Source organism: Tursiops truncatus, chromosome 5, assembly GCF_011762595.2.
Source record: "Tursiops truncatus isolate mTurTru1 chromosome 5, mTurTru1.mat.Y, whole genome shotgun sequence".
NCBI lineage: Eukaryota > Metazoa > Chordata > Mammalia > Artiodactyla > Delphinidae > Tursiops > Tursiops truncatus.
In genome coordinates this window covers 91,596,941-91,618,048 of record NC_047038.1, presented here as the reverse complement: position 1 = coordinate 91,618,048, position 21,108 = coordinate 91,596,941, and the positions used below count along the sequence as shown (strand labels likewise).

General features: G+C 44.6%; 1 protein-coding gene across 2 annotated transcripts in view; it reads left to right on the top strand.

The window, feature by feature from the left end:
- Positions 1 to 606: 606 nt before the first annotated feature.
- Positions 607 to 21,108, top strand: part of SCARB2 (scavenger receptor class B member 2) — a 68,807-nt gene continuing 48,305 nt past the window's right edge. Inside the window, exons 1-2 of one of the 2 annotated variants that reach the window (XM_073805365.1) lie at positions 607 to 1,058; positions 20,321 to 20,478. In XM_073805365.1, the coding sequence (XP_073661466.1) occupies positions 942 to 1,058; positions 20,321 to 20,478 (275 nt within the window). In that variant the 5' untranslated portion in view covers positions 607 to 941. The remainder of the gene's footprint in view (positions 1,059 to 20,320; positions 20,479 to 21,108) is intronic. The other variant, XM_004316640.3, reaches the window with a different exon arrangement.

The following is a 21,108-nucleotide window of genomic DNA, read 5'->3' as shown; positions in this document are numbered from 1 at the left end:
CCCCAAGGGGCCTCCACACCTCTCATCCTACACTGCACACCTGAGCCTAGAGTCAAAAGTAACTTCTTTCCTCCTACAATCTTGCTTTTTCACCCCCAATGTCTGAACACAGCTTTTTCTTCTCCTCCAAATACCTCTTCCCTCCCTTGCACACACCCCTCACGTGACAAAACAAACCCTTACCCATCCCCCAAGGCCCAGTTCAACTGTGAGGTCCTAGGTCGCCGGGGCAGAGGTGTGGTAGGCACAGATCGCAGCACGCACCTCGTCAATGTTACACTGCGCCTTAATTGCGGTTCACAGTGTCCCCGCTAACTTGTGAGCTCGTCTAGAGCAGGCGCAGTGTCGTATCCATCCTGAATCCCCGGTGCTTGGCCCGCAGCTCGTATCTGAGGAGGGGGTAGAGCCGGGGAGGGCAGGCGATTTTTCCGGGGTGGCCGCGGGGCCTGCGACGAGGGGGCGGGGGGCGCTGCCGGGCGGGTATCAGGGAGCCGCTGGCGCTTGGGGGCCGCCGGGACTGACCGCGGGTCGCGCGGGCCGAATCGCGGCAGCCGCTGCGGGGCACATGACTGCGGGCTCAGCCTCCGCCCCGCCCGCTTCCCCGCGCAGTTGCCGGCTGTCGCCTCCCGGGGCTGCGGAGAGCCCGGCCGGCGAGCGTCCCCGCCCTGCGCGCTCCCTTTCCCTCGCGAGCTGCGCCACAAGGGCGTCGCGGCTGCCCCGGCCAGGGAAAGCGAAACCAAAGCGCGCCTTCCACTCCCCATCGGCCGGCCGGGGGCAGTGGGGCCGCGCTTGTCCGGCCGCGGAGGCGGGAGCCAGGCGCATCGGCCGGGCCGCAGGCGCCCGAGGGTCCCGGGTCTTCCGGCCGCTACTGCGGCGGCGCCTCCCTCCCTCCCTGTTTCCCGTCCAGTCGCCGGCCGCCGGGCCCGTGAGCGGTGCGCGGAATGGGCAGGTGCTGCTTCTACGCGGTGGGGACGCTGTCTCTGCTTCTGCTGGTGACCAGTGTCACGCTGCTGGTGGCCAGAGTCTTCCAGAAGGCCGTGGACCAGACGATCGAGAAGGTGAGGCGTGGCCGGCTGTGTGTGTGTGCGTGCGCGCGCGCGTGCGTGTGTGTTTGGGAGGACACTTCCAGCCCACCCTCCCTCTGCTAAACCTTGTGCAGGGAGGATCTGCACCCCGGCGAACCCTCTAGACTAGAGCCCTGCTCTCCTCCTTGTCTTCTTGGGGTGGGTTGGTAAGGGTTAAAGAAGGAGGAGAGGAATGAGAACGCTTCTGTTCCTTTTAGAATAATAAACGAGACTACGGATCTAGACTTTTAAAGAATTCACTTCTCTTCTCTTGTTTGCATCCCCGCCCACCCCGGGCCCTCCCTACGCCCCAATTTCTGTTGGGCCCAAACTCATTTCCCTCCCACTTCATGAAGAAACAAAACTAAATGAAAGACCCCACAGGTGTGTTGGCTGCTTGCTGTGGCCTTGGAAGTGATGTGGGGTGGGATGCGAAGCGGGTGTGTGGTCTATTGTGTCCTTGCCTTCCTGGGCTGAGCCCACGCTTGGTAGCCAGGCCAGGCCTTTGGGCTGGGTGACTTTCCAGTCCATCAGAGTCTGTGCTTACCGGCCGACTTAGATGTTTGATACCTTGTACCAGCGGTCTGTGTTGCTTTGTTTCACCGTGGATTCTTGCTCTTCTCAAACAGCCGTAAGCTTCAGGCAGAGATACATTTAGATCCTTAAAAGAATCTGAGCCCATCTCTTCCCCCTAGATGTGTATGCTGGAGAGCTGGTCATTTCAGATTTCTCCATCCTATGACTTCACCAGTAGTCATTTCTCCTGCCCTTTCACCCACACCCACCAACCTGTGTGGAAAGAGGAACCAGAGAGAGTTAATGGGATCGCTTTTTCCTTTAAAAAAAGATTATTGGAGCAGCCTTTCTTGTTAGCACCCGTAACTGCATGCCTAATTTCTTCCACTGGTTGACACTTGCCCTTGGCCAGATAATAAAAGCCCTGGGCTTCCTCCAAGATTGATCACTGCACTCCCCGTTAGCAAAATTGTTTCGTTCCAGGTGGCAAAAGACATATTCCTTTAATAGAGGCTTTTCTAAAGGCCATCAATTACTTGAAATCTGACGGTTAGAGGCAACTTAAAAAAAAATGCCACGGCAAAGCATAGTTTAATTTTTTTAAAGTTCACATTGCCAGTGGGAGACAAGGCCCACTGTGTGAGCTGCTCAAAGGCCATTCATTGTTTTCTCTGAGCACCCATGTTCAAAGAAAAAACTAAACTGAATCTCTCCACGCTTGTCCACCTGCAAATCCATGGCAAGATTGTTTAAGGAGGTAACCTCTTGCTTGGGTGACTAGAGTTAAGCAATCCAATTGCAGCCAATTGAATTTTCTTGTGTGGGTTTGAAAGGCTGTTTCAGGAGAGCCCGGTAGGTTGAGTGATCTCCGCCGTGTCTCAGACATTATCAGCCTTCTGATGCTCTGTGGGTATACATTCGTGGGCGGTGCGCAGGGAGGATGCCGGGCGGTGTGGGCTGTAAGGCAGCTTGGCTGGGGCTTGAGTTGGTGTTGATATTTGGTAATTGGCTTTTAAAGGTGGTTTTCTCCATGAGGAACGGACTCTGATCTGACTGATAAATTATAGTACAGAGGAAGTGAACTTTCAGAATTGCCTCACCCTGTTAAGGAATATCGCACAATGTGGTATGTGAAACTAAATGACAGGGCTGGTTTCTGTGGACAGGTGTGGGAATATTGTAAGGCAACCAGAGGTCACGCATTACCATCATTACCATTCTGCTTTCCCGGATCACCTGTAGGATGGTAGCAAGAGGTGGCGGGAAAGAGGAAGGTCTCTGCAGGTCAATTCGTGGGCATGAATCCTGGCTCCCCTGTGTACTAGCTAGGTTACCTTTGGCTGGTGCATAAGCTTTCTTGATTTTAGGTTTTTCCATCTGTAAATGGGGATAATAACAACTCCCGTAGACAGAAGGACTATAAGAATTATTAGAGAAAATGAGTGTACTTTTCATGGGGTATAGTTAGTATGTATAGTTATTTGTAAATGATACCAGTTTTATTTTCGTTAGAAGGCACGTAAGCAAAGAAAAAATACATGAGATTTGAGGTCAGGCATCCTATGTTCAAATCGTAGCCCTGACATTTCCAAGCCTTCTGCCTCTGGGCAAGTTACTTCTCTGAGCCTCAATTTCATTCCTCGGAGAAGTGAGGATGTTAGCCATCTTGGGCACAGCGGTGCGTTTACCGTGAAGGTCATGAAGCTCACGCTTTGGGTCCCTCGCTTGCACAGGCCCTTCCAAAGCCTTCTACCTAATTCTGTATCCAAAATGTTCTTTTCTTAGGGAGGGCCCCCACACCCTGTACGAGCTTCACACAAACCCAGGATCTGCCTCTGTGTGTGCTGTTGTGAGACCAAGTGAGGTAATCGGAGCACAGTATCAGGCACGGAATAGGTGATCAGTTATGGCTGCCATCATTCTTTCCATTAACGTTGTTATGGAAAATTCATTCATAACTTGACTTTAATATACTTGTAATATAATCCACTCTGATACTCCCAGTTCTTAATTTTTTCATTTGAAGACTGTGTCCTGTCTTGTCTACATCAAAAAGAGAAGAGAGAAAAAGGATGAAAATCAAATGAGTAGGTTGGGTTAATTGTGAGAAGCTTAGTAACATAATTCCTATTAGAAGAATTTGTCTCATGTGGTAATTATCTTTGATCCCACAGTAGCCAAGGGTGATTGAAGGGAGATTTTAATTTTGGCCATTGAATAGAGTGGAAGGAACCAAGACAGTTTGGTTCCATTCTTGCCTTGTTATATTATGCCTTGCATTGGGCAAGCCCTGTAATTGTTTCTCTCTACTTTTCTCAATTGCAGAAGAGGCAGAGTAATGCTTCCCTCCTTGGCCCACACCCACATCCTGGGGGATACTCTGAGCATTAACCAGGCCTTCTCTGTCGAGCATTTTAACCTCCCTGAAGACAGAGCTTTGCAGAGACCTAGCGATCTCTTTTCCTCCCTAGAACCTAGAAGGGCAGGATTTTAATGTGACATTTCATCTGGTAATCCTGCTAATTGTTCTGACACCTAGTGTAGTGCCTGGTACATGGTAGGTAGCTAAAAAGCCTGCTGCCTCACTTTTGATCATTTTACTTGAAAGAACAGTGTCCTAAGAATCAGCAGAACTTGGTTAAAACTCCTTTTTCTGTCACTAACAAATACTTGGATTAAACTGGACAAGCCAAGTAGCAAAGTATTGAACCTCTCAAACCCTTAGGTTCCTCATCTTGAAAATGGGGGTAATAAGAATGCCTACCTTTGGGTTGGTGCAAGAATGAAATAAAAGGATTGATGGAAAGCATAAAGCACAGTCCCTCCCAAGCACCTGACTTTGTTATTGTTATTTGTATAGGCAACATATTTGTACAGACAACAGTAAACATTTGTTATTGTTTCCAGCTATTCGCTTCTCATCTAGGAACTGAAGCTTATATAGTAGAGTTCCTTCTAGCTTCAAATTTCTGAGATTCTATGACACAGGCATACGACCTGTGCTTGAGAACAACTCTGCAGCTCAGGATATTAAATTTGCCTTTAGGCTTGTTGACGGTTTAAACATCTCCCAGAAATTAGGACACAGAGCTGGCCAAAGTCAGGGCTGGCTAATAAGAGATGGGCTGGCAAGGGAAGCAGTGAGAGGGCAAGAGACTGTTGACACTTTGCTTCCTATTCACAGACCAAGGAAGAACGATAGCCTTAGGTCTCAGCGATGAGACAAACGGGACAGATTCCCTTACCCTTTGCCAGAACCTGAGTCTCTGGGCAGGTACCAGCTGGCCTCCATCGGGAGCCAAAGCAACTTTGGAGTTGTTCTAGTGCCTCAAGAAATAAAATATAATCACTGATAATTTAACCAAGTAACATTGATTGGTGAATATGTGGGGTCTTTTTTAAAGTCAAATGAGTAAAACATCTTCATTGTTGTTTATGTAAAGACCATCAAGTATATGTAATCTTAAAGGGCTCCTTCTTGCCTGGCTACCTCATCTCCTTAGCTGTCTCTTTTCAGAGTTAAGAAGACATAGAATCTTAGATTAAGAAAAAAACCTTAGGCATCACTTAATCTGTTATTTTCTAGTCAAGGAAGCTGAGACTGTGTCAATTTTGAAATGGATGGTGGTGGGTATCGAATTACCTTTACACCTATGTGGCACTGGATACGTTGCCTGTGACAGTTCTGGCTTATTTACACGTGTTATCCCGGAGCAGTTACTAGCACCTTCTTTCCTTTCAAAAGATTCGTGGTGACAGAAAATTCTACCCTCACATATCACATCGTCCTTCACTTCTTGGCATTAAAGCGGGGCAATGCTCTCTGAGGAAATGAGGCACCCTCACGCGAGCTCAGGAAAGAGCTAGCCGTAGGGGCTTCCCTGGTGGCGCAGTGGTCGAGAGTCCGCCTGCCGATGCAGGGGACACGGGTTCGTGCCCTGGTCCGGGAGGATCCCACGTGCCGCGGAGCGGCTGGGCCCATGAGCCATGGCCACTGAGCCTGCGCGTCTGGAGCCTGTGCTCCGCAACGGGAGAGGCCACAACAGTGAGAGGCCCGCGTACCGCAAAAAAAAAAAAAAAAAAAAAAAAAGAGCTAGCCGGCTTTTTATAAAGCCGGAAGAGGAAGCTCATAGAGATCGAAGGGTAAGAACCACAGCACAGTCAGGCCTCCTGCCAATCCAGTAGAAACTGGAAAGTCAGCAGGACCAGGCACACTCTGTGTCTCCCACGCGTTCCTCTGCTTTTCCCACCAACCAGCTTCCTCTGTTTCCTCTGGCCCAGGCTGTTTCCTCATCTGGACCTTCCCCAGCCCTGACCCTATATGACTCTTCAGCTGCTGAGCCTCCCATGAACATGCTTCATCTCTCAGTTCCTTCCTTCCAGATTCGTGATAGAGTCATGTGATTGGCTCAGCACAAACAGAAACCATAGATCTGTAAACAGAGGCCGTATCCTTGCCAGATTCTTGAACTCATAAGCAAAATTATCCGACTCCTCCCTGGCTTTTAGAAACATGATCTGGTGACATCAAAATCATATTATGTTTCTTTCAGCTGTTACTAATTCATGGTGACCGTGCGTGCATTCATTACTAGTGGTTAAGACAATGGAGTAAACCAGTAGTTCTCAGTGTTGTCCCTAGACTCTAGGGAACCACATCAGAATCACCTATGGAAATTTAAAAAATAGAGACCCCACCAGCCCTGCTGAATCAGAGTCCTTCGGAACAGCACCCAGGTCAAAGAGCTAACCATGAAGTCTGTGACTGGTTTGGATGGTGATTATGTTAACCCATGTCTTCACTCCTTGAGATGACAATTCTTTTTTTTTTTTTAACTTTGTATTTTATTCTTTATTTTTGTTTATTTTTCTGGTAAAAAAAAATACATGCCATTGTAAAAAGTCAGACAATAAAAATTAATAAAAGAAAGATTACCACTGTTACATATATTGTTGATTAATCCACATTTTTTCATTGTGTATATATAGTAATACATATACTTTACAGAAATGGGGTGCTTCTATTTATTTTTAATTTATTTTTAATTTGCTGTATTTATTTTTAATTTCAACTGGTATGACTAACATATAAAAGAGTTGATAATTCTAGTTGAGGGCCATTACTCTTAGTAATTACTATTATTCTGCACGTTTACATTAAAGGACATATCTTTAGGGAGGGAGGGGAAGGTTCTAGATTGTGAGAATCATTTTTGTTTTCTTGTTGAATAAAGTACAAGATTTCATTGTCGGGCCGCAGCGAAGGGGCCATCTGTTCTGCCAGACACTTGCTTGTTTCCCAGGGAGGAATCAGCAGGTGGGATTATAAGATCATTAATGAAAACACAGGATGTTGGCCAAGTGACTGGGCATTAATGGCCTATATCATCAAGATATATACTCTATATACATGATACATTACATGAAGCAACTGTTTTTTTAATCAAAGCTGGTAAGTAGTCAAAAGCAACCGAGGAAAATAAAGGCTCCTTTCAGTGTTTGCTCTCTATATCCAGAAGCACTTTTAGGTATATTCTTTGGCAGTCATCTGTTTATTTAGCAAATATCAATATTTAATGAGTGTGAACCATTTGTGAGGCGGTGTGCTAAGAGCTATGGATACAGTAGTAAATGAGACACAGTCCTTACTCTTATGGAATTTATGATCTAATTCAGAGTTTTGGGGCTCAGACCTTTTTATTCTCTTAACAATTATTGAAGACCCCAAGGAACCTATATTTCTGTGGGTTATATCTATTATTTACAATATTAGAAATTAAAACGGTTACATTTTTAAAACACAAGAATACACAAACACATATTCCGTTAGCTGTCAGAGCGATGACATCATTACAAGCTGTGTGACCTCTAGAAAGCTCCTCTGTATGCTCCTGAAAGAATGAGAGTGAAAAAGGAAGATTATGTCTTAGTATTATTAAGGAAATAGTTTTGACCTTGGGGAACCCCCTGAGAGGGTCTTGGGGACCCCCAGAGGTCCTCAGACCACCCTTCGAGAACTACTGATCTGGTTTTCATTTAATTAATTTTGTTGATTTTTAGAATAATTTAAAAAATAACATAATGTCTCTGCTTTACTTCTGTAAGGCCAGTTTGGAAGCTATATTATTAATGTTTTCAAACCACCAGGATTTTGTTTAGTTTGTTATTGGGTTGGCCAAAATGTTCATTTGGTTAGTGAATGTTCAATAAAGTTCTTGGTGAAAATGAAAAATGTGTCTTTTATGTTTACTTAAAACCGAGCGAACTTTTTGGCCAATTCAATATATATTCATATGTCCTTTTCGTTTCATTAGTCCAGTGTGAAGGATAGTAGTTTGGACCATTGGTGATGCAGGTTCAGCAAATCTCCTGTCTTTTCCTGCATGTGAAACAAACTAGACTAGAACATAAGCAGCTCCATAATTGAATTCCTTGATAATTCCCCTCTAGCTTCAGCCCTGCCAGGGATTTTCTATTCATATGACACAATTTAGTATTTAAAGCTAGCCTGAAAGCTCTCTTTGAAGATAGCTTTGTATCCTCTTCCCAACCTGCTGAATGAATGTCATACAAAATAGATGGTCAGGGCTTCCCTGGTGGCTCAGTGGTTGAGAGTCCGCCTGCCGATGCAGGGGACACAGGTTCGTGCCCTGGTCCGGGAGGATCCCACATGCCGCGGAGCGGCTGGGCCCGTGAGCCATGGCCACTGAGCCTGCGCGTCCGGAGCCTGTGCTCCGCAACGGGAGAGGCCACAGCAGTGAGAGGCCCGCATACTGCAAAAAAAAAAAAAGAAAAAAAAGATGGTCATTAAACATTGTGTGGATGAATGGAAGAACGAAAACTTAACATCTTCAGGATGATTTTGTTTGTATATTGTTATTTAGCTTCACATTTTTGTTCCACTCTGTAGGCCAGTGGTCACGTTTGCCTCACTAATAGTTTATACCTTTAAAATCTGAAAAATTCACCAAATAATCCAGCTTTCCAGCTTCTCCGGAAACATGTGGCTGTTTTGCAGTGCTGACCCCATCACAGTCCTCTGTGGCAGCAGCCTGGGCAGAATAGAGGCTGCTAACCTCCCTCCCTGTTCCCACCACGGTCACACCCCTGTTGTCCCCTGACTGCAAGGCTCAGTGAAAATGCCCTTTGTCATGGTGCTTGCTCTGCTGTCTTTCACAGAGTAGAGAAATATCTGTTTGTGTTTGATGCTCTTTACCAAAAGAAGGAAAGTGAAAGATAGCCTGTGTTTAACAAAATGTGTTTAACAAAAATGGGAAAGGGCATATTTCTGTGTAGAAGTGAATATTATTGCTGGGATTTGGCCTGCAAATATGTACAAACCTGTACCTGCTTCACTCATTGACCTTTCCCACGGGGCTCCTTTGGCATCTGAGTTTTATACTCTTTCTAGAGAAAGCAAGGCAGAATGCCATTGTTATGGGAATGTAATCATTACTCTTACAAGTCCCATTTTAAGGATATTACTTTTAATACTATATTTCTGATAGTCCACAGTAATGGAGGGAAGAGGAGACGTAGAACATTACTTATTTCATCTTTGAGAGATATAATCACAACCAAACAGGTTGTAAAAGAATGACTGGCTCCACAGGTTATACACGGAACCCAGCATGATTGTCACGGCCACACTTCTTATTTATTCACATCTTAAAACACTTTCTCTCATCCACTCCTTCAGCCTTTTCCCCCCAACACCCCGCTGGCTGGAATCCGCATATATTTCCCCAATTTTCACCTGGTCCTTTTGATTAAGTTTCTGTCTGGTGGCTGCTTTTTCTTTAGGCTGGCAGTTCTCAACCTTGGTTTCACATTTGTAATTACCTGGAAGCGTTTAAAAAGTCCTCTAGTGTGTATTTTGTAGCAGGAGCTTTTTCAGGATAACTCTTCCATCTTCTTGTCTTGTATGTAATTTTTTTTTTAAGGGTCAAGTTTTTTTTTTAATATATATAAATTATTTATTTGTTTATTTTGGGCTGCATTAGGTCCTTGTTGCTGCGCGCGGCCTTTCCCTAGTTGTGGCGAGCGGGGCCTTCTCTTCATTGCGGTGGCTTCTCTTGTTGTGGAGCATGGGCTCTAGGCGCGTGGGCTTCAGTAATTGTGGCTCACAGGCTCAGTAGTTGTGGCTCGTGGGCTCTAGAGTGCAGGCTCAGTAGTTGTGGCACACGGGCTTAGTTACTCTCCGGCATGTGAGATCTTCCCGGACCAGGGCTTGAACCCGTGTCCCCTGCATCAGCAGACGGATTCTTAACCACTGAGCCACCAGGGAAGCCCCCCTTGTATGTCATTTTATAGACAGAGTAGCAGCTTACACATAAACTAACATTTGAACCTCAACTGTCAGATCTCATTAGCCGAAATCGTTGGAGTTGCAATTAAAGCAAAATGAGTTCAACAACAGTGACATTAAAAAAAAAAAAAAAAGCCAAGGCATTTGTTCTTGAGTTAAAATAAGGTCAGAGAATACGGGTAAAATGTTAATGGCAGTGTATTTCTTTTCCCTCAACAGAGAATTTAAAAAGGTAAATAGTGCAAATTACATACATTAATTACTTACATTAATTAATTAATAAGAGTCTGCATTGGGTTTGCTTAATTTCAGGGAGAAATTTTTTAAATAATGCAAACCAACTGGTGTTTTGATATATGGTGAGTTTTATTAATCTGGAATCCAATGAGAATCATCCACATGTTATTAGATCAGGTTCTCAAAGTGGGTCTGCATCATCTCTGGGTGAATTTAGACGGTGTAGACGGCAACACGGATGCTGAGTTTGTGTTTAATTATTTTTTTTTTTTTGGAGAGAAGGAATGGCCAGAGAGAGCCATCAGATCATGACACAGACCTGACGAACCCTTTGTCTTCCTGACCCGGAGCTCCAGGACAAGGGGTGCCCATTAGAGAAGCCCTGTGTTTTTTAATTTAATTTAATTTATTTATTTTTGCGGTATGCGTGCCTCTCACTGTTGTGGCCTCTCCCGTTGCGGAGCACAGGCTCCGGACGCGCAGGCTCAGCGGCCATGGCTCACGGGCCCAGTCGCTCCGCGGCATGTGGGATCTTCCCGGACCGGGGCACGAACCCGTGTCCCCTGCATCGGCAGGCGGACTCTCAACCACTGTGCCACCAGGGAAGCCCCATGTGCCACCAGGGAAGCCCCTGTGTTTAATTATTAAGTAGCACTTTGTTGAACTAAAAGAACAACCAGCAGTGCTCTTGAAGCCTGAAAGTTTCCTTTAAAGTATTACTTACTCCCATCAAGCCTAATGCAATTCCCTGAGTGCTTATTTTTATCATCTGGACGTGGCTTATACCAGCATAGCTGGTTCAGCAGCCATCCTTGTGCTGCCTTCCAGAAAGAGCTGTGTCAGGCTGGCTTGGTTGTGTTGTATCTTGTGGCTGTACCAACTCATGTCAGCTCTCAGCAGAAGCAGCTAATCCAGCCCATACCTGGGGGAAGGTGGGCAGTTGAGTGTTGCTGGTGCTCAAAGGACCTGTCAGGGGATGACAGAGGATGGCAGGTGATGGGCTGCGTCAGATCAAGAGCCTCAGACTTTATCCTGTGAGCAGTAGGGAGAGTGTCTGTCCTGATAGAACTCTCTGGAAGCTGATGTGGATAATAGCTTTGAAAGGGCCAAGGCTGGAGAGAAGGAGACCAGTTAGGAGACTACCTGTTACCTAATTACCTATTAGGAGACTAGCTAATACTGAACAGTATTGTCTCAGTCCCCACCGGTGATGAAATAGGCACAGGAATAGAAGTGGAGAAGAGGAGGAGGTAAATTCAACAGGACTGAGTGATTGATTACGGGAGACGATCATGAGTCCCTTTTTCGGTCACGTTGATGTTGAGCAGCCTGTGAGGTATCCAGATGGGGATTTTAGGATGAATCCATACAGTTGAAATGATCCAAATAATTTCAGGCACAAGCCCCTCTTTGGGCCCTGCACTGTTACATACAGGTCAATTTTGTGTCCTTAGCTAAATGTCTTCTTGAAACAGGGCCTATGCTTGTTGGGCATAGAGAAAGCTCTCATTATATACATATTGGCTAATTAACTGAAAGGTAAGTTTTTCAGTCCAAATGATTAACTTGGCTGTTGACACGACAGATTGACCATGTAACTTGATCATCTTTCCAATACCTCTTTTGATGGTAGTGCCACCATATTATGCCTGGAACAATTCATCATGTTCTGCAGTTTCCAAAGTCACATTGTAAAACTGATTTGGGACCTTGCACTGATTGTTAATTTAGCATAAGTGGAAAACTCTGCTGGTTACAGGGTTGGCTAGTGGCCCAGGAAGGTCTCAGAGCCCAAGTGATGGTTTCTCTACAGTTTCACGGTCTTTCTGGGGGAGGTTGCCAGATAAAATGCAGGATGTCTAGTTAAACTTGAATTTCAGATAAACTACAAATGATATTTTAGTGAGTATGTCTGTGCAATATTTTGATTCATTTCAATTTATCAGTTGTTAGCATCCTCCCATACAGATGTCATCTCTCTCTCATACACTTTTTCTTGAATTATTTTAATGCAAGTTGCAGATATTACAGCACTCTGCCCCTGAATCCTTCAGCATTGCATCCTAAGAATTAAAGCATTTTTGACATGGCTTATGCAATATTTGGGACATCCTTGGGCATCCTTTGTTTTTATTCACTAAATCTGGCAGCTCTACCCTGAGGGTGCGATGGTGAGGCAGCTGCTAGAGTGGCCAAGCATGGGCTTTGCAAACTCACAGACCTAGACTTGGTGGGATTTCACTTGACTTACTGGCTCTGTGAGTTTGGGAAAGCTGGTGCCAACATTTCCTTATCTGCAAAATGGGAATTCTTACCTTGCAGGGCCAGCGTAAGGCTTAGAGATCCTGTCCTTAAAGCCCTAGCACAGCACCTGATTCCTGGAGACTTCCAGTAAGCAGCATTTTAGCAATGATAATCGTCCTTCTCTGAGCTGAATGTCAGGGAAGGAGATAAAAATAAAGAAGCAACTGTTTTAGAAATGTTGGCAGCTGCATTTATAAACTCCCCTCTGTTCTCTCATTCCCCTTCCCTACTTAATGTGTACACACACACACACACACACACACACACATGCACACGCACCACCCCACACCATCCACTCTGGGATTTACAGTGGGTTCCGTGACAGCCGTTTAGCAGGGGAAGAAAAGAGACATGTTAAAGGTACAGGAAAAACCAACACTCTTGAGAGCACGGTTTGAATGGAATCCAAGGTGGTCTGAGACTTGTTTGAGTGTTGACTCAGCTAAGAGTAACCAGGGAGAGGCCAGTGATGGGGGTGGAGGAGAATCCTGGGTTGTCACAACACCTGCTGTCACTGTGGCTCTAGCAAGCTGTCAGGGATTGTTCCTGTTAGTAGGTTTTCATTTGCTTTGTTTAGCGAAGGACTCCAGTCTACCAAATGTTTATTTCCATCCCGGAACTTCGTCATCCACTTGAAACTTGGAGGAACAAGTTCACATCAGACTGTCATGAGGACAGCTAGTCTTACCCTCCCTTCTGGGAAAGATTTTGCCTTCCTTCTTTCTGGGAACTCTTCCCCTTGTCTTTGGACTTTTTTGGCTAAGCTGGATACAAACCAGGCAAGATAAACTTGGGCAGTTAACCGTCTGTTCACTCACACTGGCTGGCTCTTTTGGGGTTCATAATTCTGAGATGATTTTCTTCGCTCTAATAAATAAACGAGGTTGCAAATCCTTTTTTTTTAATTGAAGTATAGTTGATTTACAATATTGTGTTAGATTCAGGTATACAGCAAATTGATTCAGTATTATATATATATACACACACACATATATATATCTATATTCTTTTTTCAGTTCTTTTCCATTATAGCTTATTACAAAATATTGACTATAGTTCCCTGGGCCATACAGTAAATCCTTGTTGTTTATCTATTTTATATATAGTAGTGTGCATCTACTAATCCCATACTTCCAATTTATCCCTTCCCACTCTGCCTTCCCCTTTGGTAACCATAAATTTGTTTCTATGTTTGTGAGTCTGTTTCTGTTTTGTAAATAAGTTCATTTGTACTACTTTTTAGATTCCACTAAATATTATATATTTAGAAATTATAGATTCCACTAAATATTATATGATTTAGAAATCATATAATATTTATCTTTCTTGGACTTATTTCACTTAGTGTAATAATCTCAATCTCTAGGTCCATGCATGTTGCCGCAGCAAGCCCTTTCTCACTGTGAAGTTCTTCACACACTGTGATGCTTGTCAGGAAAAGCTGGCGAGGAACACAGAGTGTTACATCAACCGTCCTGACAATAACAGGAAAAGAAATACTCTACAGCCCAGTGTGGCGGGTGGAGGCCCTTGGCGCTTGTGAGGGAGAACTGACCACAGCTGAGGAGGCATCGGCCTTACCTCTGTTTTGCAAGGACAGAGGAAAAGCTAGATGATGCTGGTTCTCTGTATCTGTTCCTTCTGCCTTGCCTTGGGGTCTGTTAATACATTTTGTAGAATCTGAGTTTCTTTCTTAGATTTTCACTTACAAAAAAAAATGATAAGGGAACAGTTATTTTTTCTGCTTACGGAATTAGTTTACTTCTGTTGTAAAAAAAGTCCAAACAACGCAGAGAAACATCACAGAGAGAATGCGAGACCCTTCATAATCCTGTTGCATAGAGATAAAGGCTATTAGACGTTTAGTGTGGAGGCTTAGTGATTTTGAGCGTAACTAAAAGATTGAAATTGTAAAATTATCTATATATCACCCCCCTGGTTTCATGTTTGCATTTTATCTGCTAGTCTTGTCCACACTTATGCATATTTTACATTGTCTGCTTTTACCATTTAACATAGATTATGAACATGTTCCTTAGGTCTTTGTAGTTTTTATTTTTGTAGTTTTAATTGCTTTCTACTCCAGCCTGTGAATTATCATAATTCACTCAGTCATTCTTGTCCTGTTCAACATTTTGGTTATTTCCGATTTTATACTAATTCCTTGCTGTTTCAACCTAAACTGAATTTTATGTAGGGCTGGAAGAGAGAATCATGACTAAAGACTTTTTTTTCCCCCTCTTTCATTGTTTAACATTTGTTGGGTTGTCTATATTTGAGCAGACTCCTGGAAGCAACATGATTCCTTTTTTTCTTTAGACTAAGTCCTGAAACCCTCTCATCCCCAACCTGAAGATGGTAATAGTCAAGATCGCAGTCACCATTTACTGAGTGTTTTGAGCATGGCCTGCAATAAGCGCTCTGCTGAATCTTCATTTCATCCTTACAACAATCTTAGCCAAACCCTCCTTCCCACGTATGCCAGTGTAACCTTCTGAAACACCTCTTGCCTGTGTCAATGCAAAATAGGCAACGTGGCACAATAGTTAGGAGTGTCAAGTAAAAAACAAATCTGATTGTAAAGGGGAAAAGACTTTGCAGTAGGGACAAGGGGACTTGCATTAGGGAGAACCTCTGTGTGGTCTGCAGGGCCTCAAGGCTTAGCCAAAAGGGTTTTCCTTTTACAGCGAGGAGTTCGTGGGGCTGGGAAGGAGGGAAACCTAACCAAAGTTTGGGTAACAAACATTTTTCCCCCCAGCTTTATTGAGGTATGATTGACAAATAAAAATTGTATATATTTCAGGTGTACCATGGGATGCTTGATAGGCACCGTGAAATGATTACTGCAGTCAAGCTAATTAATATATCCATAACCTCACGGAGTTAAATCTGTGTGTGTGTGGTGAGAACACTTGAGATCTACTGTCTTAGCAACTTTCAAGTGTACAATACAGTGTTACTAACTATGGTCACCGTGCTGTACCGGCATTTCACTCCCATTGATCAGTGGGGTCAAGCTGTTCAGCTAATCGTGAGGAGGCAAAAAATGGGAATCTGGAGGGTCAGTGCCTAGCCTTGTCTTAGGTAAAGAGAGACATCTGTGAATCTAATTCACATGGGGAAGGGTGTTTCTTTGCAGTCACCCATTTCCCGGAACACGGAAGCAGAGATTCCCGAACCATTACTGTTTTCCAGGGGCATGAGGCTCCGGTCAAATTCAGCCCTGCCAGGAGCACAGGTTTGCAGTGAGTCCTGGGGTGGGAGGCTGGCTGCACCCTCTGCTAGCAAACCTCAGGCATTCACCTAACCTCTTTGAGCTCTGGTCTCCTGAGGTGTAAAATGGGGACGATGATTTCCCTCTTGTAGACTATTAAGGGGATGAGATGAGATAAAGTGGCAACATAATGCCTGACTCTTGATAGTATTCTGCAGCTCAGAAACCTTCTATTCCCCCTCCTTATATATCATATAAAATCTAGGCTCCTGGGACCCCAACCTACCTCTCTAAATCAATCTCCCTACTCCCTAGAAAACCCACACCCAGTCACATCTAATACCGTCCGTCCTCTGTATCTTTTACTGTCTCATTCTCCACATCCACTCTTTCTGATTAAGCAGAGGGCTCCAGGAGAGATGGACATGGAACAGGCAGGGAGGAAGGGCTCGCTCTGTCCAGCCACACAGGATAGTCGAATCAACCCCAGCTATCCGTAAGGAGCCCATCCCCATGACCTCCTCCGCTTGCCCAGTTTTTATTCATTCTTCCTCGCTCACTTTCAGCACTACCTGTCTCTATCTCAGTTCGTAGAATCCACTGTCTGAACACCACAGAGACCATTGCCTGGTATACTCATTGACCATTTATTACGGGCTACTTTCCATTGTTGATTATCTTGCATGTGTGAATCACCATCCCCCAGATAGAGGGTAAACTCCTGGAACACAGAAACCACGTGTGTGTTGCTGGGTATCTCGTACCTGCAATGCCTGGCACAGACAGTGTTTGGCTGATTTGCATGTATAGTTCTACATTTTGCAAGAAAACCGTGGGTATAGCACTGCTTTAAATAGTTGTTAGGAAAAGGGATCACAGAGACACACAGATTTTGCTTTCCACCCACAAAAGGAACTGGCTGCACTTAGCTCTGTAGCGTGCTGGACTACCGATAAGACACACAAACTAATAGGTGCTAGATCTATGTGTTTCTGATTCTAGTGAATCTGTATCTGAATTGCTTTCTCTGTATCTGAAGGTGGCTGAAATGGCTAGGGAACACCCACTTCCTCTGGGTACCCTTTAAAGGCTCCTTGGACTTGTAGCTGTCGAGCTGCTGTTATAGGGCCTTGACTGTGGCTTTGTCTTTGACTGATCATGCCTTTCTTCTGCTCTTCTCTGGTTGTCTCACATCAATTTCTTCTCTCCCAGCATCTTATAAGCAAAGTTGACGGAAAATAGAGTTTTCTAGTACTATATTTAGTTGATTGAACCAATATTTCTCCAAAACCTGCATTGTCCTTGAGGAGTGGGGAGGAGTAAAGAAAAAGACAAAAACCCTACTCTTTTTTTGTAGGTCAGCACCTTCTGTTTTGAGTAGCCAACTGTTAACCTAATATGTTCCAATATAGTAGCTGCACTTTCCTTCTCATTTTTGGTTGCTAATATCACTGCTTCATGTCGATTCCAATTAACCTCAATTTTTAGAAGATGTTTTCTGTCCTGAGCACTTTTTTTCCTAAGAAATTCCTATGTAATGTGTTATAGGGTTCAAAGGAAGGGATGATCCATCCAGTTAAGGGGAGGGTACTCAAGGAATTTGTGGAGGAGGAGAAATTATTGCCCTACCTTTTTCTGGAAATTTCTGGATAAGAAAAAGAGGTTCTTTTTTTTTTTAATGTATGTATCTATTTATTTATTTATTATTTGGTTGCACTGGGTCTTAGTTGCGGCAGGTGGGGTCCTTAGTTGTGGCATGCGAACTCTTAACTGCAGCATGCGTGTGGGATCTAGTTCCCTGACCAGGGATTGAACCCAGGCCCCCTGCATTGGGAGCATGGAGTCTTAACCACTGTGCCACCAGGGAAGTCCCAAAAAAGAGACTCATTTTAATGAAATCAGATGACTTTGAAGGTATCTGTGGGCCTTCAAAATCCTCTAGAAGACAAATAATTATTATTTATGTGTTACACTTCTCATAGTTAGCATACTAGTTTTAGGTAGGTTATATTCATGTTACTGAGCTGTTTCTAGGAGCTGTGTGTATACCTTATACCAGAGAAACTCTACCATATAACTTGTATAACTAAAATGTGTAGTAGGTTTACACCCATTTTATTAAAATGTTGTATGCTGAGGTGGGGTGGGAGAGTGGAGGAAAGGGGCACTGGGTTCCAGACCCAGTTCTGACATGAAGCAGCTGTACAACCTTGACCACAGGCCCTTCCTTACCCTGCCAGGGCCTCTGGGTTCCATCTGGTAAGCTTCTCCAGGTATGCTGCCCTCTCTCTCCAGGCCCGACTCTCTCCCTTGTTCCTCCCCAGATAGCTAAGACTCTTGTTTAGAAGATAAGATAAAAGACCACGAAACTCTTAAAAAAAACTGCCTAAAATGATCGGTTAGGCTGCTCTATGGCCAGGGCAGGGAGAGAGTAATGTGTGCAGGGGCAGGCGGGGAGGACTTCACAAAGGAGAGAGTCTCAGCTGGACCCGGAGTTTGGAGGAAAGGGGTTTCGTGGTTTGTCTTTAAATTTTTCTATCTCAACAATCTGATCTCGACTCAGTAAACCAGTACTGACAGTAAAGGCCAAGAATATTTCAGTAATGTGTTGTTTGGCTAGAAATCTGATGATTAGATGTTCCGAACTGATGCCAAACCACAAAGAGTCCCCAGTTCTATGACACGGCTGACTCATGGATGTAAACTGACTTCCAGCCCTCCAGATGACTGTTTTTGCTTTGACAAGCTTAGGTTTTCTGCATCCATTTATTCCGGTTCCACTTTGTTTTTCCCTGCAGAGATTCTTGGGATATTTTCCATTGAATAATAGAGTTATATCATCAAGTTCCCTTGTAACATTGCTTCTATTAAATTGGAGGCCTGGACTACTAAAAATTGACATCCTGTTGTGTTCTGTGACACAGGATGTTTTAGCATGTGATTTCTGTCATGTTTTGAAGCCGTCCCTCTGTTGATTGTCATTCAAATCCTCACCGGTGATATCAGGGGATGCTTCTCTTGCAATCTAGTTACTGTTTTACTAGTGGCCCTACATTGTCTTTATCAGCAGATCCCATTTTCCTCTTTTAAACATTTTTCTCAGTGTTAATTTTCTTTATTCATTATAAAAATTTGGAAAATACAAAATCTCATCCAGGAGAAAATAACAATGACCCAAATTCCAACATGCAGAGTTAGTCACTGTTTGAATTCTGGTTTATTTATTCTGTCTATGCTTTTATCCTTCTCGAGTACTTCAGTAATCTTAACTTTAAAAATGCAGTTTTTCTTTATTAACAAGTTAACTACTAGCTATTAGCTTTCTGTCTATTAACTTTGAGTGCTGTATTAATCAGGCTTCTCTTGCAATGCTGGATAACAAACAACCCCCAAATCTCAGTGGCTTATCATAGTAACATATACTCCGTACTCCTTACGGCCAGGTTGGCTGCAATTTGAGCGTAGCTGGGTCAGCCGACTTAGGCTGGACTCCTGGCTTCATGTCTGGTCTACACGTTACCATTTTCGGGCCTTGGCTGAAGGATCACCAACTACCTGGGACAGGGCAACAGAGGGTGGCTGGTGGAAACTTGCCATGCCTCTTAAGGCCTCAGCTCGAAGTTGGCGCTTTGCCATTCCACTCACATTCCGTTAATCAAATCAAGTCACTTGCCACACCTGAAGTCTGTAGGGTGGGAAGGATTCTCCATCCATAGAGGGGCCGTGGTGCATTAGTCTGCGAGAGCTGCCATAACGAATACCACAGCCTGGGTGACTTGAACAACAGAAATTTATTGTCTCACAGTGTTCTGGGTGCTAGAAGTCTGAGATCAAGGTGTCAACAGGGTTGATTTCTTCTGAGGCCTCAGTCATGTTGGATGACAGCCCACCCTAATGACTTCATTTAACCTTTAATTTCTCTTTAAAGACCCTATCTCCAAATACAGTCACATTCTGAGGTACTAGGGGTTAGGACTTCAATATATGAATTTTTGGGGGGGGGGCTGGCAGGGACACAATTTAGACCATAATCCGTGGTAAGGGTGGGAAACAAAGGAAGGATTGTAGCCAAAGAATACCCTAAGCACTTAACCTCAGTGTGGCTTAGCTTTCTCACCATTGAAACAGGGATATGCAAACCTGTGTTAGGGGGTTGTTGGGGATTAGATGAGAAAATGCGTGTGAAGCCCCTGGTGGTGAAAGTGGTAGAGCTGGGTGTGGTTCCACCTCAAATGGAAGAACCAAAGTAACCTTCTGGGGCCTCTCTTCCTGGTCTCTCATACGGGCGAGCTGGGAGCGCATGGAGCTTCTCAGAGTGGCCTGACTTCCACGGAAGCTGTCCGATCAGTAGACTCTTTGTGACGAAGCAAATAAGGCCTTTCGGGTACTCAGACTGTGGCCTTGGTTTTGGGGACACCATGTTTCCACCCATGAGCTATGGCTCTAGCATCCTTTCTTTACCACAGATATTTATAGAAAACCTGTTATGGCTCCTGAGGGCTGTGGGCTTCATATTGGCGTAAGGCATGTCCCTGCTCCCAAGGGACAGCAGCTGAATGCCTATGGAAAACATAAGTGAGCCGGGAGGTCAAAGGACAGGGTGTCTCTTGTTCTGCCTCTGTGTTCAAAGCCAACTGCCTTACACTACGTAAATCCCCTTTTGGTTTTCTCCCCTAGAATATTGTGTTAAGGAATGGCTCGGAGACCTTTGAGTCCTGGAGGAAGCCCCCTCTGCCCGTGCACACCCAGTTCTATTTCTTCAATGTCACCAATCCAGAGGAGGTCCTCAGAGGGGAGACCCCTCGGTTGGAAGAAGTGGGGCCCTACACCTACAGGTGAGTCCCGACCCCCTCCCTGCCATACCAGAGAGAAAATGGAGCAACCCCCTGCTGTAGCCTGAGCCCCCGTCTCTTCCCACGAGCATCCTCTGTGTGCTGCGTGGGGGGCACATGTTCCGGCTACAGTTGTCTGAAATGCTGCTGGTGTTTGGCACACGTGTCAGTGGCTTTGTGGACCTGGCCAGACTCAGCCTGTTATGTTTAGAAACGCAGCTGCTTCCTCCTAAGGTGGCAGAATGTGGCTACTGAGCGACGGAGAGCTGCCCTCCACTCCCTACCCTTTTAAGGTCGTCCTGCGATTTTCTTTGGTGACTTTTAGGGTCTTTTCCTATTTCTCTCCGCCACATCCCTAGTTTTAGACCAGTTCCTAGAATTCATTGTTGGTCTGGAGACAGGACTTTCTGTCTCTTCTTTTTCTTTTTTTTTTAAACTGAGGTATAGTTGACTTACAATGTTGTGTTACTTTCTGCTGTACAGCAAAGTGATGCAGTTATACACGTGTCTGTACCTTCTTTTTTTATATTCTTTTCCATTATGGTTTATCATGGGATAGTGAATATAGTTCTCTGTGCTACACAGTAGGACCTTGTGGTTTTTCTGTCTCTTCATATTCACTCCTTTTCCCAC